A 22,859-nucleotide genomic window follows, 5' to 3' on the forward strand; every position below is an offset into this window, starting at 1 on the left:
ACCTAAATGTTGGCGGGGTGGTGATACTCTATCTCGTCTGGACTGATGTCGTAGGAGTGAGCTCTTGAATGATGATTTATTATGTTTACTGAAATGTGATGTACTGTTTCCTGACATTTAATGATTAGTTGCTTTTCCAATTATACACTTACTTTTTTTTAGCATGTAAATAGAAGAGGGACATATGATTAAAATGTTAGGATATATTTTAAAAAGCTGTCCTATAATCATAAATATGCATCATTGATATAACATTTTAATAAAGAGTTGATTTTTGGGTGACTTTTCTATTTGTGGTGGCACCAGAGAAAATTTCAGAAGTGACAGGGCGGTTTGAAGAAAGAAAAAAACAGATCGCAAATTCCAGCACACGTAAGCCCGGATTTCAGCTTGATACCAAGGCTGTTCGTTAAGAAAAGGCCTAAGCGAGATGAAGACTTGCACCACGTCCTACTTAAAATAAGCCCAGACGCAGAACGGTAGAGAAAGGGTCTTCTTAGCGAAACAAGTTCCCAGGAGAGGGGAAAAATGGTGGGGACGATCCCAATAGGAGGTGTAAATTTGGGGCAACAGGGAATAAGGGGTAGAAAGAAGAACTTAAATGATACTTCGCAATAAAAAGAGAGGGTTTTAGAGGGTAAAACAAGTAGTTTTGGAAACTGTGGTTAGTACTTAAGGAGAAGATTCTAGGTAATGAAGGTAGAGAAGATTCAGCAAGGGCAATGGCATGGTAGAGACAGGAAGGAAGGAAGGAGGAGAGAGGATGTCTGCTCTGGGCCCAGGGAGGAGGTGATCCCATTAATTCCAGGGGGACAGCATCAGTCAGACCGAGGGTCTGACTGACCCGATCTGACAGTCTGCCATGCTGCTTAGCCAGCGGCACGCGTGGGCACTCAGGAGAGACAAGCAAGCAAGGGAGAAGCAAAGAGAAAGGAAATGCACCGTTAAGTGTAATCATTGTTTGGACCCATAAAAGGCAGAGCTGAAATAAAAAGAGCAACCTCCTTCCACTCCCCATCAACCCAAATACCCCTAGCAGATGAAGACATCAATGAAAGAAATCCAACATGGTTTACTGCTGTCATTGCTCCTTAAAAGAAATTACTGCTCGTGGAGAAACAAACAAGGCATAGCTTTGTGTAGGCAGAATTATTGACAAAACCAGCTTTAGGCTGAATCTTCACCTGGACAGAAATCTGGCATCTCTTTACATTTCTCGCAGGCTCTTGTGTTTTGAAGAAATGCTCCTACACAGAAGGTAGTTCAGTACCGCGTTCTCCCCCACCTCCCTCCCGTTTTACAGGTGGAAAAATGAAAACACGCCGTGCTCCAGTGACTCGATCAGGCTCTCATGGCGTCCAATGACTGGGCCATAAAGGGGCTCCCCTGCGCCGGACCCCAGGTCCAGGATCCTTCCGTAAATCACAGAGGCTACTGCTTTTTATAGAAGAGCCACCTGCAAGCACTTTGCTGATTCATTCTCGCTGCCGTCAGTCACCTGCCCTTTCTGACCCGTTTGCTAGCTTATGTTTTCTAGCTCCATTCTAATCTAAGTGGGAACGTCACCTTCCTCCTGCAGAAAGCATTTCCGCAACCTTTGCCTCTGCTCTTTCATCGGCTGACCACGTGCGCCACGTCCTGCTGGGCAGGCATTCCGTATCACGGGATGCTGAGCACATTTGGGACAGACCATGGGATGCCGCACATCCAGACTCTAACCTATTAGCCTTTGGTTCTTCAGAAAATACAAATACAAGTAGCCTTTGTAGGTGGTATACTCAGAATGACGGGGGGTAAGCCGGCATCTTAGGGGCCCAGCTTCCTGGTTGGGCCCTGGGCATCCCGAATTTGTGCCTTCTGAGCAGGGGCTGGGTCGACATGAAGGTGCAGGCAGGCTGAAGTGCTTGCACGAGGGAGGTCAGGACGGGTGCCAGGGCGGAGGGGCCCTCAGAGGTGTGGCCTTCCCGGTCACCCTCACAGGTCAGGCAGCGAGCATTTCCCAGACTTGCCAATTTTACCAACCAGGGGAAAAAACAAACAAAAAAAAACAGGGACCAACAGAGCATTTTTGTCTAAAGAAGCAATACCTGTTACCCCCTTCCTTTCATAAAGAAAAGGCCATTGAAGCAAACCAGAGGTAGAAAGGACTTAACTTCGGGGGTGAGAGACCGTTGTTTAAAAGGAGTAAATAAAGCTTGGCGAAAAAATTCTCCACATCGTTTATGTTTTCCATTTCAGCATGGATCAGTGAAAACTTTTCCCATAGATTAGCACCCATGTCAGGAGAACCAAAAATAAGATGGATGAGAGGCCCTGACATTAATTACCAGGGGACTCTGGAGAAGGGCCGGGAGAAGAGAAGTAGTCCAGGATGGCATTCAGAAGTGGCCGGTGAACCCTTCTTTACCTCGGCAAGAGAAGAGAAAACAAAGCACCAGCAGATGTCCAACTGTACTCTGGAATGCTCCAACCCTCCGTACCAAAGAGGCCTTCCCATCAAATATATGCCTCAGGACATGTTCTCTGCTTCTGTACAACTCTGTGGCTCGAGTTAATGTTGCTCGGCCTTGGTGGGGAACCAGCCCTGCCCAGCTTGTGTATCAGACATAGCTTTCTTTTATTAGCCTTTTGAACTTACAATGCAATAGGCTCTAGGGAATTTGACTAGAATATCAACTTCAGGCTCTCCATTCCACTCCTCTGGTCTCAGTCTCATAGCTTCAAATTCATAACACAGCACATTCTTTTTGCTCCTGATTGCTCCTCTTCACAAAAGACCCTCACTGGGTAAAGACAGACTCCCTCAGGCTCTTCATGACCTTCTGCTCTTTCACTGATGGGATGCCCTTATTTGATGTTTATTTGTTCGTCTGTAATTTTGATTGCATTTTTGCCTAGACTTGCTGTTTTAGCCTTTGTGGTGTACTTCTAAATCTTTTTACGTTTCCTAAGCCGCGCGATTATCGACCAATGCCCCAGAGAGTTAGAGCCTCAGCCCTTGTCAGTTGAAATGCTGTATTCGTCCTGACGTGAAATTTCCTCCCTCCCCCTTGTAGACGGAGGGTCCCACTCGCCATTTTTCCCTTCCCCATCTCTCAGATACCTCCGTTCCCATTCGCACAGCCACCCTCGATGTAAACACGCGTCTTCTTGCCCCTCCCCACAGTCACAGATAGCGGATTAATCTTCTGGAACGCCACAATTCTAGTACTTCCCTGCTTACACATCTTCTGTGGCTCCTCAGCTGAGAGAAAAATCGCCTGAGTCAGACTGTTACCAACACAATGTCAATAGACTATTGATATTGCAAATTCATTCAAGTGGAGACAATGTGCCCTTCTGGAAAACTTGCTTTAAAACTCAACAACAGGATTATCTGTTGTCTTCCGTGTTTTCCCATAAAATGGCCTCTTTCGTCAAATATTATGTTTTCTAAAGTTATCTTCTGCTTTTGAGAAAAATCTGTGTAAATGAGAGTAGGGCTTCGGAGAAGCAAGTAAACCCGAGAAGAGAAGGAATGATCACTCTGGAGAGGTGGGGCTGTTTTGGGGAGCGGTTCGTTCTTTACCCCTTACATACGCTGAGTGTGGGCTTATGATTCAGCCTGACACTGAGCTGGTCTTTCTCAAAGATGAGCCAGGCTTATGTATTTACTCATATAATGTTGGCGATGCCCCTCTCCCAAACCTTTGTTCTCTTCACCTGTAGAAAAGTGAAGCTAAAAATGTATGCTTTTAATCAACTGGTTTCTCCAGCCCTTAACCTGCTCCGAGAAGGTTAAGACAGCAGGAGATGTTGGCTTGAGGACATTCTGGAGACCTCTGGCGGGGATAAATGTTCCAGTTAAGTCCGAGTTAAGACTGGCCCTTCCCTGTCTCCCCGGGGCCATCCCAGCACTCTGGGGGCTGCTTAGTGAGGGCACATCCTCTGGTTTCAGGCTTGTGACACAGTAAGGATGACTACGAAGGAGACTTACCCAACCTGCCTTGCTCCCCACTGTCCCCCTGATACAGAGGGAGAATGTTCCCTTCCAACTACTAGAGTTCCTTAGGTTCAAATTTCCTTCCATAGTTTAACAGCCAGCAGCACCCCCGGCCAAAAAAATCCTCCCCTAATCTCGCCATCTGTTATGGCAATACTTTTTTTTTTTCACAGTGCTAATGTAGCACAACATCTTATCTCACTTCAGTGCAGGAAAGCAGAATTACTAACCCTCTCATAGCAAAACGGTGCCCAAATCCTTCCTCGATCCTCATTCCTAATGAAGGGCGTGCACAACAGCAAAAACCACAAAGTGGAGCCTGATTTAAACTTCTAATGGTGGACTCACTGGGAACCCTAATAACAAGACTGTGATTTGTAACACTGTTAACAGCCAAATAATTTACATTGACCTATTCTAGAAATGAATCTGAGGTTTAGGCATTTTAACAATTATCTCAGAGACAAGTTTGTAATTTCTTTGAGTTTCAGTAGCAATATCATCAGTAAAAAATCCGCACAAATTAGGTTCTGGAGAGAAAATGTAAAATGCTTCCATCACTCAGGAAAGCAGAGCAATCAACCAACTCCTAAATCATGAGTCCATCTGGCCCTGGGTTGACTGCTCCCTACATATCACCAAAAATGACAGGGAAAATGCAAAAGAAGAAAGACACAAAGTATTAATTTACATGGTTTCTGTCTCAGGTGTTGGGAGGATCTCGACGAGCAGGGGAGAACTGCACGGGGCTGGGGACGTGGCTAGACCTATTTACACTGCCACGCTGTGTCTCAGTCACAGGTCTTTGCTGTTGGTGACAAACCGGGACAAAGCCACTCTTCTCTTGTTCTAACACCTCAGAAAACGAGTTTAGAGAGGCAGAGGCCTGATGGACCCCTCCTTCCTCAGCTCTCTGGTCCAGCCCTCTCTCTGAGCATGGAGCCTAGTGACAGACGGTCAGACAAGACATATCGTTCAGAGATCAAATCCAAGAAAAGTGACCCGACACCTCTTTCCTTACACAGTTATGATGACCACATCGGGGAGTCGTGACAAGGACATACGGCCCAGTTTTGAAATTCATCTGCCTCAAGACAAAGGCATCCAAGTCAGGGCATTCCAGAATTAGTTCCCTTTAGGTTTGGAAGATTCTGGATTGGCCATCATTAGGAGAAGGATCAAACAAACCAACTCTGTTTATTGACTGAGCAGGGTTGAGATGAGCAGGACTCATTTGTTTAGAGAACAGGTCTCGGCTTGCTAGAGAGCTGATGTCAAGGGAAATCTGGGCTTCAAAGAATCTGTAAGACAGAACTGGGCATGCCCTCCTCCTCCCGGATCTACTCCACGGGGCCAGGAAGTGCTCGGAGGACAAAGCCACGCTTCTCTTTTGTCTTCCTCTTTTGTGTTTTGGCCCTTGTTCTGCCAAATACAGACACCCACCCGGGAAAGGGCATTGCCCTGCGCGATGACAAGGAGACTGAGGGTCAGTTGGAAAAGCTAAAAAAAAAATAGGGAGCCCATTTGGAAAGATAACATGTATTTATTATTATAAGTTGCTATTACTAACACCAGCATCATATATAAGATACTAGGTCTGACAGAAACTTGCCTAACTATTTTGGCAAAGGAGACTGGTAATTGGTGAAATTTTTTTTTTTTTTTTTTTTGCAATCAGCCTGGAAGGGACCTCTGTGAAAAGCTGGGGAGAAATGTCAGAATCACAGAGGTTTTAAAATAGGAAGGGAGTTTTGATCATTAAGAAGCCTTTCATTTCGGGATGTCTGGTGGCTCAGCTGGTTAAGCATCTGCCTTCAGCTCAGGTCATGGTCCAGGGTCCTGGGATCGAGCCCCGCACTGGGTTCCTTGCTCAGCTGCTCAGTGGGGAGCCTGCTTCCCCCTCTGTCTGCCGCTCCCCCTGCTTGTGCTCTCTCTCTGACAAATAAGTAAATAAAATAAAAAAAAAAAGCCTTTCATTTCACAGGTGGAGGCACACTTTGGAGGGGTGCTGTGACTTGCCCAAGGTCACACTGTTTGGAGGAAGTGGCCAAATCAGTCATTTGGGGGAAAAAAAAAATCAGTCACTTGGGAAGCCAGAGTTTTTGTTTCCAGGTTCCCAGCCTTTCCCCAGCCAGCCTGGCTTCTGCCAGGTTCTGCCTGGGCATTTTGGACCACATGCTAGACTGCACTATGCTAAGCTCAAACTCATAGTCTGCAAATCAGAACTCAGGGCTTGCCCACACCCTGCTTCTTCCCTGCCTCTCCCTTCCACGCAGTCACCTCAGCTGGGGAGGTCAGGGGGGTGCTTTCTCCCTCTCTGCTAGCCTTCAGTCACCAAGTTCTAGTCATTTCTTCACGGCGGGTCAGCCTCCTTCCCTGTACCTTCAGTGCCCAGCCCAAGTTCAGGCCTTCCTTTCTGAACTGGATCCGCTGTCTCCTACCTGACCGCACTACCCTCCCTTAGCCTCTCCCTTCTACGTGAAAGCCATCCTCCTGTTGTCACCAGACTGACCATATTGCCATTAAACTCCTTCACAGGAGCCCTGTCTGCCCAGGACGGAAGGCCCGCCGCACACGTCACCACAAGCCCGACTTGAGCTGGACGGCCACCTGCCCAGGTCCCACCCTCCTCCTGCCCCACAGGCGTGTTATGCTCTATGCTCGGGCCATATGTTCTTTCCAGAAGTTGCCATCCTGCCTCCCGAGTAGAGGCTTTCTCTGGCTTAGAACATTCCAGCTCTTCTTGCTAGCCTTATTTGTAATCCTTAAGACAAAGCTTAAAAATGACCCGCCTTGGGCAGTGTTTCTCGCCTCATGCCTGCCCCAGTCCCCAGCCTGACGGAGATGGTTCTCCTCCTTATTCTCACCGCACATCTAACAACTCCACCTTTGTGCTCGTCGTTCACGTGATTGTGTACTTCTTTGTCTCCCTCCGTGGACTCTGAGCTCCCTGCCAGGAGCCAATGTGCCTCTTCACTCTGAACTCTCCGGCATCTAACACTAGCATCCAATTCCCTCCGTCTAACACTAGCATCCGATTGCCCCCATCTAGCACTAGCATCTGATTCTCCAGCATCTAACACTAGCATTCGATTCTCCGGCGTCTAACACTAGCATCTGATTTCCTCCGTCTAACACTAGCATCCGATTCCCCTGTCTAACACTAGCATCCTTCTCTGGCGTCTAACACTAGCATCTGAGTCCCCGGCATCTAACACTAGCTTGCGATTCTCCGGCATCTAACACTAGCATCTGGCACATGATACATTCTTACTGAACGAACACTGTACAGAGTGAGTAAATGAAACCCAGGAAGTCAGCGGGAAAATGGGAAGTGCTTGATGTCCCAAGGGCAAGCACCAAATTCCCAGCTCATCAGCGCCTAGGAGGGTTGAAATAAATTCATAATTTGCAAATCAGTGTGCCTCTGGGACATCACACGTAACGACTTTCCTTTTCTTTAAAGTCTTGCATTTTCTTTTAGGTGCTGTAACCACTTTTGGAAAAAGTACCTCCCTTGAGGCTGGTGTTGCCTGGACCAGTCCCCAGTGGGACTGACTAACTAGGCCTGTGGGAACACCTCCATGTTAAGGAGAATGAAGTATATTTTACAAATTACATTAAAAAAGCAGAATTCCTGATTAAATTAATAAGGCTTCAGTGAGCTAATCTTTTTTTAAAGATCTTATTTATTTATTTGATAGACAGCAAGCACGAGTGGGGGGTCAGAGGGAGACAGGGAAGCAGACTCCCTGCTGAGCAGGGAGCCCGATGATGTGGGGTTCGATCCCAGGACCCTGGGACCATGACTGAGCCAGAGACAGATGCTTAACCTGCTTAACCGACTGAGCCACCCAGGTGCCCCTAAGTGAGCTCATCTTGACTTGCATATGCACATACAGACTGGTAAACTGCAGGGTGTTACCTTTCTCACTAGCTCAAATAACCCCTGCCTAAACTCATTCCTCTGGGTCTTAAAGGTTTATTCACTCATCCTGACTCGGTGTTGGTTCACGCAGGAGTTGTGTGATGCTTTCGGATACTCAGCCATTTTGTGTCCCTGGATTAGAACACTCTTGAAATCTTTCTTTTGTTACTTTGATTCTAACAATCCAGTTTAAAAACTGCATCTGTGAGTAAAGAAATTTCTTCCAATCCCTCCGGGCAGCCTTGGCTTGCCTTTACTAGAACTTGGTTCCTTTTTCCCTTTCCTAGAGCTGGAAACAGAAAGAAGTCTTCCTTCTAGCTGATGCTTGCCTTACATTCACTAAGTACTTAAAAATTTATCCACTACTCCTTTAGATAAACTACAAGTTTGTTCAGTTTTTGCTGTTTATATACTGCTTTTCATTATGAGGCTCAGATGGGAAAATCTTAGTTTATATAAGACTTAAATTCTTAACATAGGTTTAACCTGAGCAAAACCTAGTTTTTAGCCAGAGATACAATGTGGTATTTCTTTACATTAACATTTCCTCAGAAGTTTAATTTTTTAATATTTATTTATTTATTTGGGGGGGGGGGTCTCACTTTACGAACTGCAGATTTACCAACCTTTGGGATGAACCAAGGCCTGGGAAATGTGTTTTGAAGTGTGTGTGTGTATGTTTGAGAGGGGATAGTGATGGATGGGAGGGATGCTAAGTGAGGAGTTGGGGTGGTTTGAAGCATGTGGATGGTACCCCCAATCATTTTATCTTCTTCACAGACTGCCTTCCCCAACCCTGGGAGAGAGTTTGCCACAGGAGTTCTGCATTTGCAGCCCCTAGACATTCTGAAAGCATTCCAGGCCCTTGGAATATAGGCAAGGGGCTTTCTCTGGGAGGCTGAGGAACTAGGGTAGCCAGGGGGTGGGGGCCGCTGAAGCTGCTTTTATTTTGATATCATGGATGAGCCCGAGATACTGGAGAGGCTCTGGAAAATACCCAACTGTGGATCTTCAGTTCTGCAATTGTTAAAAAACAAGAAGTTCCCCTTCAGTGGTTGTCAGTGTGCAATTTCTTGTCCTGTTATCGAACGATCCTTTAAAATGGTTGGTGTACATAACTCAGTCTTAGAGTAAATCACTGGATAATCACTGTGTCAAAGGGGAGTTGCACACATATGAGGCTATCAGATTTAGACAGTTACATGATTAAAGAGGGAATTCAACACTTTTGGAAGCTGCATTTACTCACTCTTGAACCATTATGGAGCAATTTAACACATCTAGAACATTAAATTGCTAAATGGAACAACACACTGAAAGGGTTAATGTAGGCTTGCAACTGTTGAAACACTGCAGATTATCCTGAGAAAATCTGAGAAAATTTTCTATTACGTTATATACCGAGATCTACTGAAAAAAATCTGACTAATCTGTTTTTATTTTTGCTGGGACTTTTTTCAAGTACCATGAATAACATACAAACACCCTATTCCGCTTTCTGTTTTCAAACCTGGACAGAACTAACTATATCTTCAAACTAGACTGCAGAAGAAAATTAGAATAAATCGAGTATTAATAAAAGCATTGCTTTTGTAGAGCTCAGGTTAATGTTTGAAATGTATAGCAGCCACTTTCTTCAAATGCCTGCACATTTCTTTCTTTCTTTCTTTCTTTTTTTTTTTTTTACTGATGTCCCTGGGAATACACATTCTGGTTAAAAATTTAAAGCAAAATTATTAAACAATTAAACAAAATGGCAAACACGGAAATCAACCGTAGTGTTTCCCCATGATTTTAAGTGATCTGATAACATCTCTTAAAAATCATTCTCCATGTCTTAAGTGTTTCCTTCCATGAACAAAGTAAGCAGAGAACAGACAGAGGGTTAGCAGAGGGGAGGTGGGTAGGGGGATGGGGGAGCCAGGTGATGGGGGCTCAGGGGGGCACTTGTCGTGAGGAGCCCCGGGTGTTGCATTCAAGTGTTGAAATCACTGCATTGTGCACCTGAAACCAATATTATACGGTATGCTAACTACCTGGAATGAAAACAGAAACTTAAAAAAAAAAAAAAGAAAGAAAAAGAAAAAAGAAAATAAAGGGTGGTGGGGGGGCCAGTACCATTTTTAGACACGTATTTATAAAATGGGCTTTGATTTTCACGCAGTTTCTGACAGAAACAGCCTGGCAACGTAGTTTGCGGGCTGGAGTGTTTAGGCTCGGAGATCAGCGGCCCGTCACAGGAAAGGCGATTCTCTCTGTTTTGTCCCGTGGCAGATGCCTCTCCAGTGTCCCTGACATCACAAGCTCCTGCGGTAACACACGTGAGGAGGACACACCACGGCACGGATGTCAGGCTGTTTAGACAAGATTCGGTGTTCACGGGTACGGACACATCTCTTCACATTTGGATTAACTGTCACTGAGTTTTCCAAATCACCTGCGCCCTCCGTGCACTAGGTTGAGTCTGTGCTCCAGACCCTCTCTACCCTGCCTGTCTTCTCTCCTCTGAGACCCCTCTTTGATACTTTCCCAGAGTCTCAGAACTGATGTCAGGGGGAGTGATGGGTTTGCCATGGGCACAGAGGTAATTTCATTATCAAGAAATGGTACAGAAGCTCATTCTGAAATTGCTAAGCTTGGATGAGGGATGATAAAGCACCCAAATGAGAAGCTAGAGACCCAGATAGACCTACATAAATATGTAAAAGCTGAAACTCGTTTATTTACTCCCTCCATCTGAATATAGCTCATGAAAGATCACAGAGTCAGCTCCACAGATACAAAGCTCTAAACACCCAGAGTCCCAAGAGAAAAACGACCCTCAACCTGCTTCTGTATCTGTACAGATCAGTGAGGACTCACACAGCATTTAAAAAAACATGTTGTCTTCTTTAACCAAACAGAAGAGCATCAGAAAGCTATGCCCAAACAGTTTGTCTTTTCTGGGGGTGAGCAAGCAGAGAACTGTGAAATGCCATTTACTATTCAATAATTTATTCTATTGCCCCATTTCAATACACCGGATTTGCTTTTGTGTGCATTCAAGTGTAAGAACCGCAGTTTTGCTTTGGGTCTGAACGTTTCAAATAATACATTTTTAGCAGGTGAGATCTTTTTGACCATCCCGGTTATTCCAGCTAAGGAATCGTAATATGTGATCATTGTTTTTAAAAGGTGTGAAGACCAGCATGACACAGTCCCTAATACTAAGGGAAGGGAGTAACGAGGCTTATCACAGTGTCCTCACGCAAGGGGGCCCCATTAGCTAGTTGGACATCCTTTGTACTGCCTGGCAAGTCAATGGAAGAGGAGATCTTGGACGGGATGGCTTATTCAATCAGCAATACAGAGTTACTCAGTTCAAGAAACAGATCAGTCTACCTCCGAGATATCAAAGCTGAGTTACAAACCCTCTACTGCCTACTGCAGTCTTCCTATCATCCCGTCCAGCGGCACGTCTAAGAATGTTGGCCACTTCTCTTAACAAGTCACGATAGGGACATAATCATGGCAAGTAGCAAGGAGAAAAACTGCTGCTAAGGAGAAGATGCTACCTCTAGTTTTTGAAATGAAGGTACTTGTACTTTGGAAACTATCTGTGTACCCTGAAAAATCACCCTATTTTATTGGTGACTGATAAGAATCTCAATTTGGGAACTGGGTTTTCTCTTCCTAGAATCATCCTTTCTGATCACAGGTACAACAATGTACTTCAATTGCACCTTCCTGGGACACATTTTCTGTCTTTACTCCAAGCTGACTCCTTAACACCAACATTTCAGAACACAGTGCCATCAAGATGAAGTAATTCTTTTTTTTTTTAAAGATTTTATTTATTTATTTGAGAGAGAGAGAATGAGAGATAGAGAGCATGAGAGGGAAGAGGGTCAGAGGGAGAAGCAGACTCCCCGCCGAGCAGGGAGCCCGATGCGGGACTCGATCCCGGGACTCCAGGATCATGACCTGAGCCGAAGGCAGTCGCTTAACCAACTGAGCCACCCAGGCGCCCAAGATGAAGTAATTCTTTCATTAACTATTTTACTAATACACCAACTGAGGAAGTTCTGATTGTACAAAGCAAACGAAACTTCAGTAAACATGTAATATTGGGTAAATATATTTAAAAATGTCAACAACAAAGAATGAAAATTGTTAATGTTTTCAGCATTGACTCTTGGTACAGAGAGGTCCAAACTATCTCAGAAATCGAGTGAGAAAACTTTATAGGGTGCTCTTTCCATGGAGCCTGGGCAAGAGCCAGTGATGGGTTCTTTCGGGCTCTTCTGTAAAAATAAATATTCTCTTGTCTACATCGTTGGCTTCTCTCTCTATTCCTTCGACCAACAAATAGTTATTGGAAGAGTTCTGTATGCACTGCGACATTCCGGGAGTTGTGGGAGCCACAAAGATAATTAGTTTGCATTTTATAAAATGCTTTCACATTTTATTCTGTACTCACAGCAGTACTGTGGCACATTACTGGTAAACTAAAGTTTGTACCGAGAAAAAAGTAATACAATTAAAACATGTAAGGTAAGTAATTGAGCTAATTCACTTTTACAATTTCCTTGGTAGAAAGGACAGCAACTGTACTTTAATCAGTAGGCAGATTTATTGATCCTCAGGTCTTCTGCGAGCTGTTTCTGTCCTAGAAAGCTTTTAATTTCAAGGCTTTTAAGGCACTAGGCTAGGACGAGAGCCGGACATGTACAGGTGGGAATTTGGGCCGAAAAGTTTAATTTCTCTTTGCGAAAGAGGAATTTGTGCAGAAATATGATTACAAAGCCTGTATCAGCTCTAGGGACTGGGGTCATGGAAGTCACAGAAAACAGGTGTTTTTCAGTTGGGAATGGTGATTCTCCCCCCCGCCCCACCCCACAATCTCCTTGTGGTTTTCGTAGAATTCTGACCATTGTCAAACCTCCCATATCCCTTCTTTATGAAATCACCAAATATCCTTCTAAGGTCTAACTTAAACACGCAGTATTGCACAAATACGAAGGGGAGTGTGACAAATATTACTAGCTTTCTGGGAGTGTGCTGGCTCATCAACGATGGTGAACACCGAGGAAATCTGGGAGGGAATTCAGACGCCCCGGCTGCGCACCCCCTGCCCCCCAGCACCGTCACCCAGTCACGTGTCCAAGCCAGGAGGTAGTAAGCAGAAACTCTCCTCAAGACTGATGGGGGGAGACAGGGGTTAAGCTTACCCACCCACAGCTGCCAACAGACGCAGACAAAACGCGCTGTTCTGTCTCAAGAGGGAGGGCTATCAGAGGGGCTGCCTGCAAATGGCATTCCCCTCCCTTCTTTTGTGCGCTTACTTCTGAATGTATTTTAAAGTTTCTGAAGCTTAGGGGCACGTGCGTGGCTCAGCCGGTTAAGCAGCTGCTTTCGGCTTAGGTCATGATCCTAAGGTCCTGGGATGGAGTCCTGCCTCGGGCTCCTTGCTCAGTGGGGAGCCCGCTTCTCCCTCTGCCTGCCATTCCCCCTGCTTGTGCACTCTCTCTCCTTTCTCTCTCTCTGATGAATAAATAAATAAATAAAAACTTAAAAAAATAAAAAAAATTAAAGTTTCTGGAGCTTAGATAGAAGAGGTGGGCCCTTGCTCTTTCACAGCCAAAGTGTGAAAATGTATAAAAAGAAAGAAAAAAGATCACTTGTTATTCTGACATGTAGATTCTGAATTACTTGGGTTAAGTGCCCTATTTTCATTCTCAGACTGTAACACACTGTTTTGCAAAATGCAGAAATGTTTCTTAGACATTTTTTAGTCACATCTTTTGCTGCAGACATCCAGAGAACAAGTGATGAAAGCATGGTTTTTAAAAAGCAATATTTCTGTTAATTTTATTAGAGAAATGATTTTTCAAGCACTGATTTACTAAACCACTATATTCTTAAATTATAACCCCAGTATATTTGTATGTATAAATATATGCAGTTTTATATTTGGAAAAATATTTTAATAATGGTTTTGGTAATAAGTTGCCTTCACTTAGCTTATTTATGACTTAATAGTTATTCTTTAAATATGATGTGTAACGAATTTGTATCGGTGAAGATATGATTGTGATGTATTTGTTAATTACAAATTTATTCTTTAAAACAATGCTTGCCCCTTATACTCACGAGATTGGCTTGCCAATTCAACGTCTACTTTCGTTGGCTGTGCTGATTCTGAACTAAGTTTGGGGTTCTTGGAGAGTGTCTGCTACTGGAGAAATATAGGTTTTTGTGTGCCACACTTTAAAAAAAAAGGCAAAAATCCTGAATTTGTTTATACCAGTCCAGATCAACTCTACCAATCGAGTATATCCCTTTCTCTAATTTTTCCAAACTTGATTAAAATTCCTTTGTAGGTCACAAGTAAACCACTGTATCTGCTGCAATAAGTTCACGTGTCAGCAGTAACCCACACGATAAACTTCTATGCAGTGTCAATTCCCGGAACAAATAAGGACACATTCAAAAGTGGCCCACAGAGCAGAGCTTGAGTCCTAGACTGTACTAAAAACTTATTGCTCTATTTTATTTTTCCTCCCTGCTTTGAACTAAACCAAAACCCTACCAACGCCACCATGATTTCCTGAAGGTCTTATAATCAGAGCAGCTCTCCTGCCCAGTCTCATCTGATGGTAGCACTTTTCCTACACTCTTTTTTGCCTCTTTGGCAATATAGCCTGCTATCACTTTGAAAATGGTGCAAAGGAAGTGCTTTCCATTAACTTCCAATTTATTCCTTTCCTATTGCGATCCTAAAATGAGCAAAAGGAATGCTAAGAACAGAATTTTAATGTAATTCAATTGAAAAGGTTTGTTCCTCTGACAAAATCATGCTGCTGGGGAACATTCATTTTATTAAAAGGGAACCTGTCAAAAAAGAAAAGCAATTCAAGCTACAGGAGAACTCAGCTTTATGTATAAGATCCATTCCCGAAAAGTTGTACGGAAAATATTTGTATATTGGATCATTTTTTTTCTACCGACTTTTATTATAATTTTAGAGTACATGTACTCCTACAGAAAATACTTCTGCTTCAGCATATCATTGTAAAAATCACACCAAGGAACTCAATATTCATTTCAAGGACTATTTTGCATTTGTCAACATGCCATCTCTGTACATCTAATTTCTCCTTATGGTTTGTGTGATGTTAGTGAAGTGAACAGTAATCGAAAATGATTTTACATATGCGTTCACTGCAAAGTACATATCCCATAAAATATACAATGGCCGATTCTCATTTCATTCTGACTGACCTCACAGAATGTGACTGTTCAAATAGCACCCCCCCGGGCCACTACTCACATACTTAGTACAAGAATATCTTGGCAGCATGAAACTCATGCTTTTTCATACGCCTTCCACAGCAACCAGCACTTGCTGATTTGCATTTAGTGGAAAGGTCCTTTTAGTGCAGTTTAGATTCTCCCATAACTGATTATAAAAAGTCAAGGCCTTCTATTGGATAGGAATGACGTCGGCAGCATTGATATAAACCGCCAAATTCATTGTGAATGTTTTTAACGGTCCTCTTCAGTGACAGCTTTCTCAAAGGGGCAAATGTAAGCCCAAAGTGTTTATGCCAAAAACCAAAGCTGTAGCGTATTTCCCCCAAATTTTGCTGCTAATAGGTTAGGTCTGCATGAAGCAAAATGTTAATCCTTAAGCAGAGGTAGACTGACCGGGAGGCCAATGATGTGGAAGCTTCAGAACCTCTCATTGCACGGGCCCCTCCTTTGGTCTAATTTTGTCTTCTTTTTCAGAGAGCGAGGGATCCCCAAATTATAGAAGCTCCAGGTCCCCCCAAACCTGGACCCCACCTGCCCTTGAGATTATATCATTATTCTTAGATTACATTACTCTTATCACAGCATTTTATAATCAGAGCAGAATTTGGATATACTTACTCAAAAAATGTTGTCCATCCAGTCTCATCGCTTTTGGTGGCTAAAAGGCCACTATTGCCATGGTAAGTAAACAAAACTAATTCTAGTCCTTGAGCGGTCATGCTTTTCAAACATCCATTTGTTCCTATTGTCAACCATATGACTTGGTTATCCGGAGACACCACTCGAACTGGCATCCGATTCGGGTCCCGTCTAATTCTGAGAGTATTGCCATTGCTGTCTGTCACAGCAGTTACATCGTTATCATTGCTGTAGCTAAAATTATACAGGTAATCACCAGTGACTAAACTTACAGTATACTGGTGAGTGCCATTGATGTCAAAGATATAGAGTTCCTGGTCGGTTGGGGAGGCAACTTCGTAAAAGTTCATAGAGTTAAGGAAGGGCTTGTTCTTCGACACGGCCCGGATCCGGATGTTGCCCAGGTCCGCAATGTACAGGGTACCATCGGGGGAGGCGGCCAGGGAGGACGGGGCACTGAGCTTGGCGTCTTTGGCGTACCCGTCTCCGCTCTGGTAACAGTCGCAGTTGGCGTCATTTTTGCAGTCACACTCGGAAGGTATCCCCGCCACCAGCGAGATCTCCCCGTCCGTGGTGACCTGCCTTATCCGGTTAATTTTCTTCTCGTCGGTTTCCGTGATGTACAGGACCCCGCTGTACGACACGGCGATGGCGGTGGCGGATTCCAGGGTCGTCTGGACCGCATGCTTCCCCACGGAATATTCCACCCCTGGGACCTGGCAGTGCATGGGCCGTCCAGCAGCAATGCGCACTTGGCGGTTCTCAGTGATCTGCAGGACTACGTTATTATCCAGGACATAAATGGAGTTATCCATAGGGTTAATGGCGAGGTCAGTGGGCCACTCCAGACGCACCTTAATAAAAAAAGAAACGGCCTGGTTAGTCCCTTGCTGTGCGGCAGTTAATTTGCCAGAGGAGTAAATTAGAACCATTCAAGGAAATTCCCCTTAATTTGATAAACTGTTTTAAAATTGTCTTCTGGCATAGCTACTGTAAAATAAACTTAAACATTTCGAGGGGAGACAAATGGAGGAAATAACATTTTAGTTAAAAAGGCAGCTCATTGGAAGATTTGCACGTTATAGCCAACAAGCAAACGAACCTCTAAGCAGTGAGTTAATAGGTATCAATGAGATATGAACACATATGTTCCTTCAGCTGTAATAACCACCGAACGTCGAGGCTTTCTAGGTTATGAATACATGAGTGTTCTATTGTGTTTTCAATCAGGCCAACAGTAAAGTTCCTCATTCTAAATATAAGTCCCGTGGGACTAATCATAGTGGGTTCTCTCTACTACTTAAAGAGCTCATGCAATCAAAAGATTAGAGATTTAAGCTGTTTTGTTCTTTCTGGACTATCTGCCTGTTGCTACTTTACTGGTATTTTATTACGGATGCTTTAGCGTTTCTTCGTGCTAATTATTCTGTAATCTCATTGAATTCATCAAACGCAGAACGACAGAAGAAAACAGCTTTTTATTAGCTCCTGAGAAACATTTAGATGGAACAGCTTTAATACCACGAATGCCACACATGGTATATCCAGTTTAATATGGGGCCATCACAGACTACCGACCTAGTCAACCCAGACGCTCAGAAGGAAAACAAACAATGCAGCTTAAGATTTTAACTACCTGGCTGATGTGCATGCTGGTGTCACAGGTTAAAGGTCTGGCTGAAGTCAGATCGTTAGAGCCCAGGAGAGTTGATATGATCCCATTTTGATCAACTTTTCTGATCATGGTTCCATCAACAAAGTAGATCAATCCATTCTTATCAATCGCCATTCCTTTTCCAAGAGAAGTAAGCATGACCAACTTTTCAAACGGGATTCATTTTTAGGCCCATCGTTAAATTCAACATTCAACGCCAGGGATAACATGGGTGATAGGTACCAGGTAAGGTTGTAGATTGCAAATACATTAGGAAAAACCCAACAGAGGCATTTATAACACAAATCTATGTAAAATGTAATAAAGAAATAACCAAAATTTGTAAGAATCTCCACTTAGTGTATGAATCATAGAGGCGCTCCCTGCATCCTAAATATAAAATTAAAACTTCTGTATAATGCTGTTATCTATCAATTATAGAAACAGGTCAGATTCTTTTACTTGGAACTTAGAATAACTGTATTCTAACAAAAATAGATCTGAGCCAAGGGTAGCGTTTCGTTGACCTTGTTACAATGAAATTTGCTATTATGAATAATTCAGTACAACAAATGCTTTTTTTCCAGTCCTTGTTCACATAGTAGTTGCTAGCTATAATGAAAAAAAAAAAAAAAGCCCCAAACCAAAAAACAATGTAATGAATGGCATAATACATGAGCAAGGAGTCAGTCCCAACTGGTTTAAAAGCTAGAAACCTTTATCACATAGAATTTTACCCCTTGTTACCTCTAGAAATTCCTCACAGCAAGCATTTTTTTCCCATGGCATAGAAACAAAAGTTTAATAGCTCCAGACTGGGTGAGGACTAATAGCGTTGCTTAGTGATGGTTTTTAAAGAGGCCTGGGACTCATTCACGACAAAGAGATTCCAGGACAATGAAAGAATCTGGACACTTCCTTGAAGTTTAACAGGATGTGACCTGAATAATATGGACTAGTTGCTTTATTCTTTGAAAAGTTGAAAAAAAATGATATGATAAAAAAAATGCCACGAACCCAGTATTTACTGTAAAATCAACTTAGGATTCTGGCAGTTTCTTGCTTCACGGCTTTGAAAAACACTGGATGTGAAACAGCTTTCTAGAATACAGTTGAGGGTAAAATGTTAGATTCAGCATTAAACACAATCAGGCACTAACTGGGTTTTCTCTCTATATATATTTTAATAAAAAGAAATCCTCAAATTGATAAATGCCAGTACCTTTGGGACTCATGAGTGTTGCTTCTATGGCCTTCCCCCCATCTCCACATCTGGCTTCATCGAATGGAAGGCACTGCTCCCCGGTCCCAGCGACCACTTCAGCATTTTTAGTCAAATCTTTTGTACCCGTAAGTGACTTTGGGCGATAAATTCTGCGGGTGTTCGTGTCAGAAACATACAAATCTCCTGTGACTGGATCGGTTGCCAGGTAGTATCTATGAGCTGGGTTGCTGCTGAAAAAAAAAGGATCATACGTAAACATCCCAAGACAGTTACTCCTAACACACAGGGGAGAATTAAGAGCAAAACAAAACAGATCATGAGGAACTGATTATAAACCGAAATCCATTATTAAAGACCGGAAAATGAACAGCATATTTAATAACGACGTCAAAGAATGAGAAGAATTGAAAGCGAACTCTGATAGGACTGTTGTCCTCCCTTGCTTGTGATGGAGGATTTAATTTATTAACTTTATTAAAACAGCCATCTTGAAAATAATCCCCTTTAGAAGGCAATATGTTTTTAGCCTAAAACAAAGAGAGAAGCAAGTTCTCTAAAATCCTTTTGGTTTGATGAAAAGCCATTAATAAATTGCCCTTGAGTGATAGACATGAAGTTTATTCTGGGGGGAGGGTGTCTCTGTCCAACTCCAGGGAAGCAGAACTGATTCCGCTCACACCTCATCACAGGGAATTCTCCTGTTTTGCTACAAATCCAAATCACACGAACACTTGCCCCTCACAAAAGTAGCATTGTGTCTGTCCTGGTTGCTCTAGCATCATCCAGAAAGGCGATCTGATGCAGTTATGACGTTTGTCTGGAGCTAGGGGGTGAAATACTAAAATGAGGTCACTCATGTGCAGGAGGCCATCTCAGTCGGTGGCCCAATGCAGTGAGCCAGAACGGTAAACCCATCAGTTTTACTTTTAAAATTGTAAATTAAGCGGCTCTGAGACCTTTCTATGAATTTGGTGAGATGTAGGCATTTTTCACAAAATACCATGCCTCAATTTTATACATATCAAGGAATGCAAATGTAAACATCATCAAGGACTGGACAAACTATGACACTTAGCTGGAATGAGAAAGTTAATCTCCTGATAAACACTCAACACCACGTTCTTAGGGTTAATGTGATTTTGTACATGGTGCAAATAATGCCTTCTAGAAAAAAAATTTCCAAAAAGAATTAAAACAATTTGGTGTCCCCATAAAGATGTCAACAGATAAGAATCCCCCACATTATCTTGATAAACTTGGCTTTACTAACTTTCTCTCCTTCTCTCTCTACACACACACACACACACACACATTTTATTCTTGTTTCCATTTATTTTATCTGTGAACATCTAAAAGATGTAGTAAAAATCGAACTATATGAAAATGTTGATTCTAAATAATGGTGTAGGAGTCTCCTCATTACAATTAGGTTCTAAGGAGACAATTCTCACCACTTAATGCTCTTCCTCTTAAGTGGTGAATACATGTACTTTATGGGTCCTGTGAGAGAGACCGCTGTTAAAACAGCAAGTTCTTGGTTTCATGAGTGTGCCTCACATTGGTGGGTGCACAGCTGGCCACACGTGGAATCTGCATGGAATCTTCTGGAACTCTGAAAAGGCCTATGGCTATGACGTGGATTTAATGGAAACACTGAGACACACAAAGCCTTGAATAACTTCAGGTTTCGGGTCTCCTTTCTAGTCTTCAATATCTTTTAGTAACGAGACATTTTTGAGCAAGAAGTCTTGAGTGGGTAAATATGTGTAAAAGGGTGAACACTGAAGCAAAGGATTCAAAGAGATACAAGTCATTTGAGGTAAGACCATTTCAGACCTACTGGGTTTTACCAAATGATCACCTTGCCATGTTAAGTGTTATTATGTCACTTTTCTAAATTGATGCCTGAAATTTTTAATGCACAGACATACTGTGTTCCTTGATGTGGTAGTTTATTACTTTGTAACTAAGTGAAAAGCTACAACATATCAATATAACCTTCAGGGCAATTTTAAGAGGTTATTTTCCCCCTAAAAACAGCCTAATATGGACAGAGCTGGTCTTTCAGATCTACAGTTGGTGACAAGGTTGCAACTCATCCAAACTGGGTCTATTTTGAGGGACATGACACTGGAGAGACTTCTCTGGTCTTTCCTCTCTCTCCAATTATATACTAATTATAAATAGATAGCTGGTTATGAGAACACACACACACACACACACACACACACACACACACACACACACACACACACACACACACACACACACACTTCGTTTTCTTGTCGGCTGTGTATCTATGAGCATGACCCCTAGACCAGACCGCTGGGATGTGAATCTTAGCTTCATCACTCACTAACTGTATGAACTTGAGCAACCTATTGAACTTACCTGTGCTTCAGATTCCTTATCTGTAAAGGTGATAATAACAATAGTACACATTTCATAAGATGAGCTAATACGGAGAAAATGTTTAGAACAGTGCCTTGTACATAATACACACTCAATAAGCATTAGCTATTCTTAATACTTGCTTTTGTTCTGCCCCTCTCACACTGCTCTATGTCTTTTGCCTTGTAACTCTCTATAGTAGAGGAGTGTAATATAATTATTGTTAATGACCTCAAGTATGACTAGCTTTCTGAAAATGTTACTAAGGAAAAAATAACTAGTTAAACTTGGGATGCCTTCAAATTTGTTTTCTTGGTCCTGCTGTTATGCTATAAGATCCTAAACTATTAAAACAATGCAGACCCTTCTTTAAACATCCACTTGGAATTGTTTCTAGAGTAAGGATGATAAAGGTAAATGAGTAATGCAATCCAGTGTAAATTCAGTTGGAGTTAGGTATTCGTATGAAATACCTTTATAAAGCCACAAGGTCACTTTTAAGAAAATAGTATCAAGAAGTCTCTCTCGCTTTCACATGTACAAAGGGTGGGAAGGTACCAACTCCAGGAGGGCAGGCCAGGATCTTTTTGTTTCTCAGTGTTGAAGGACGATCATCAATCGTTCCTCTGAATTTTCAGAGCCATATGACTTGGTCTTCAAATACATATGGTTTGGCTCAAGGACAAAGACCTTTGGGGTACTCTGGGAATATTCAGTAATTTTTCAAGTGGAGGATAATATGCAGAATTATTCATTTAAATGACATCCAAGCCCAGGGTTAGGGGGACTTAATCATGAAATCCTTTTCACCCTCTTTACAAATCTTTTCTAAAATATCTGTTGAAAAGGCTATTTGTAGCAAAATCCTTCAAGAGCAACCTCTAGGAGATAGTTTTTAAAATAAAGAATATTAATTCAATTTTTCAGTCCAAAGATATATAAAAACAAAGCAAAACTTAGATCATGATCTCCCCATCTATTTAACCCACTTATAAACTATATAGAACTGTACAAAATGAAAAGTGAAAGGACTCTCCCTTGTCCCTTACCTCCAATATTTCATGATAAAAAAAGCATCTATCCTAAAAGACGTATCTATTTATAGACATATACATATGTCTATAAATACATCATGCACCAAAGCTGTTCTGCACCTTGCCTTTTTCATTTAATAGCGTATAAGGGAGAATTTTAATACTGAGCAGTTCTAACTATATAAATCATGGTTTTACAATAAAGGAGAATAAAAACTTCAGGACCCTGATGAAGGATGATCTAAAAAAAAGGGGTGCTTGGGTGGCTTAGTCGGTTAATCATCTGACTCTTGATTTCAGCTCAGGTCGTGATGGAGCCCCGCGTCAGTCTCCACTCAGCAGGGAGACTGCTTGAGATTCTCTCTCCCTCTCCCTCTGCCTGCGTGCGTTGTCTCTCAAATAAATAAATAAAATCTTAAAACAAAAGAATTATATACAAACTATACATGATTTTTAGGGGCGCCTGGATGGCTCAGTCATTAAGTGTCTGCCTTCAGCTCAGGTCATGATCTCAGGGTCCTGGGATCGAGCCCCGCATCGGGCTCCCTGCTCAGCGGGAAGCCTGCTTCTCCCTCTCCCACTCCCCCTGCTTGTGTTCCCTCTCTCGCTGTGTCTCTCTCTGTCAAATAAATAAATAAAATCTTTTAAAAAATTATACATGATTTTTCATGATGTGCTTCATTTTGAGAATAAAAAAACCAGATCTTTGA

At 42.6% G+C, this 22,859-nt stretch overlaps 1 protein-coding gene across 1 annotated transcript in view; it reads right to left on the reverse strand.

Moving 5' to 3' along the window:
- The window catches only part of TENM3 (teneurin transmembrane protein 3), a 1,257,915-nt gene that overhangs the window by 20,236 nt on the left and 1,214,820 nt on the right, over positions 1-22,859 (reverse strand). The window contains exons 26-28 of the mRNA XM_027598498.2: positions 18,722-18,954; positions 17,482-17,636; positions 15,825-16,699 (exon numbers count right to left, since the gene is read on the reverse strand). Coding sequence (XP_027454299.1) covers positions 15,825-16,699; positions 17,482-17,636; positions 18,722-18,954 — 1,263 coding nt within the window. The remainder of the gene's footprint in view (positions 1-15,824; positions 16,700-17,481; positions 17,637-18,721; positions 18,955-22,859) is intronic.

Source organism: Zalophus californianus, chromosome 2, assembly GCF_009762305.2.
Source record: "Zalophus californianus isolate mZalCal1 chromosome 2, mZalCal1.pri.v2, whole genome shotgun sequence".
NCBI classification, from domain to species: domain Eukaryota; kingdom Metazoa; phylum Chordata; class Mammalia; order Carnivora; family Otariidae; genus Zalophus; species Zalophus californianus.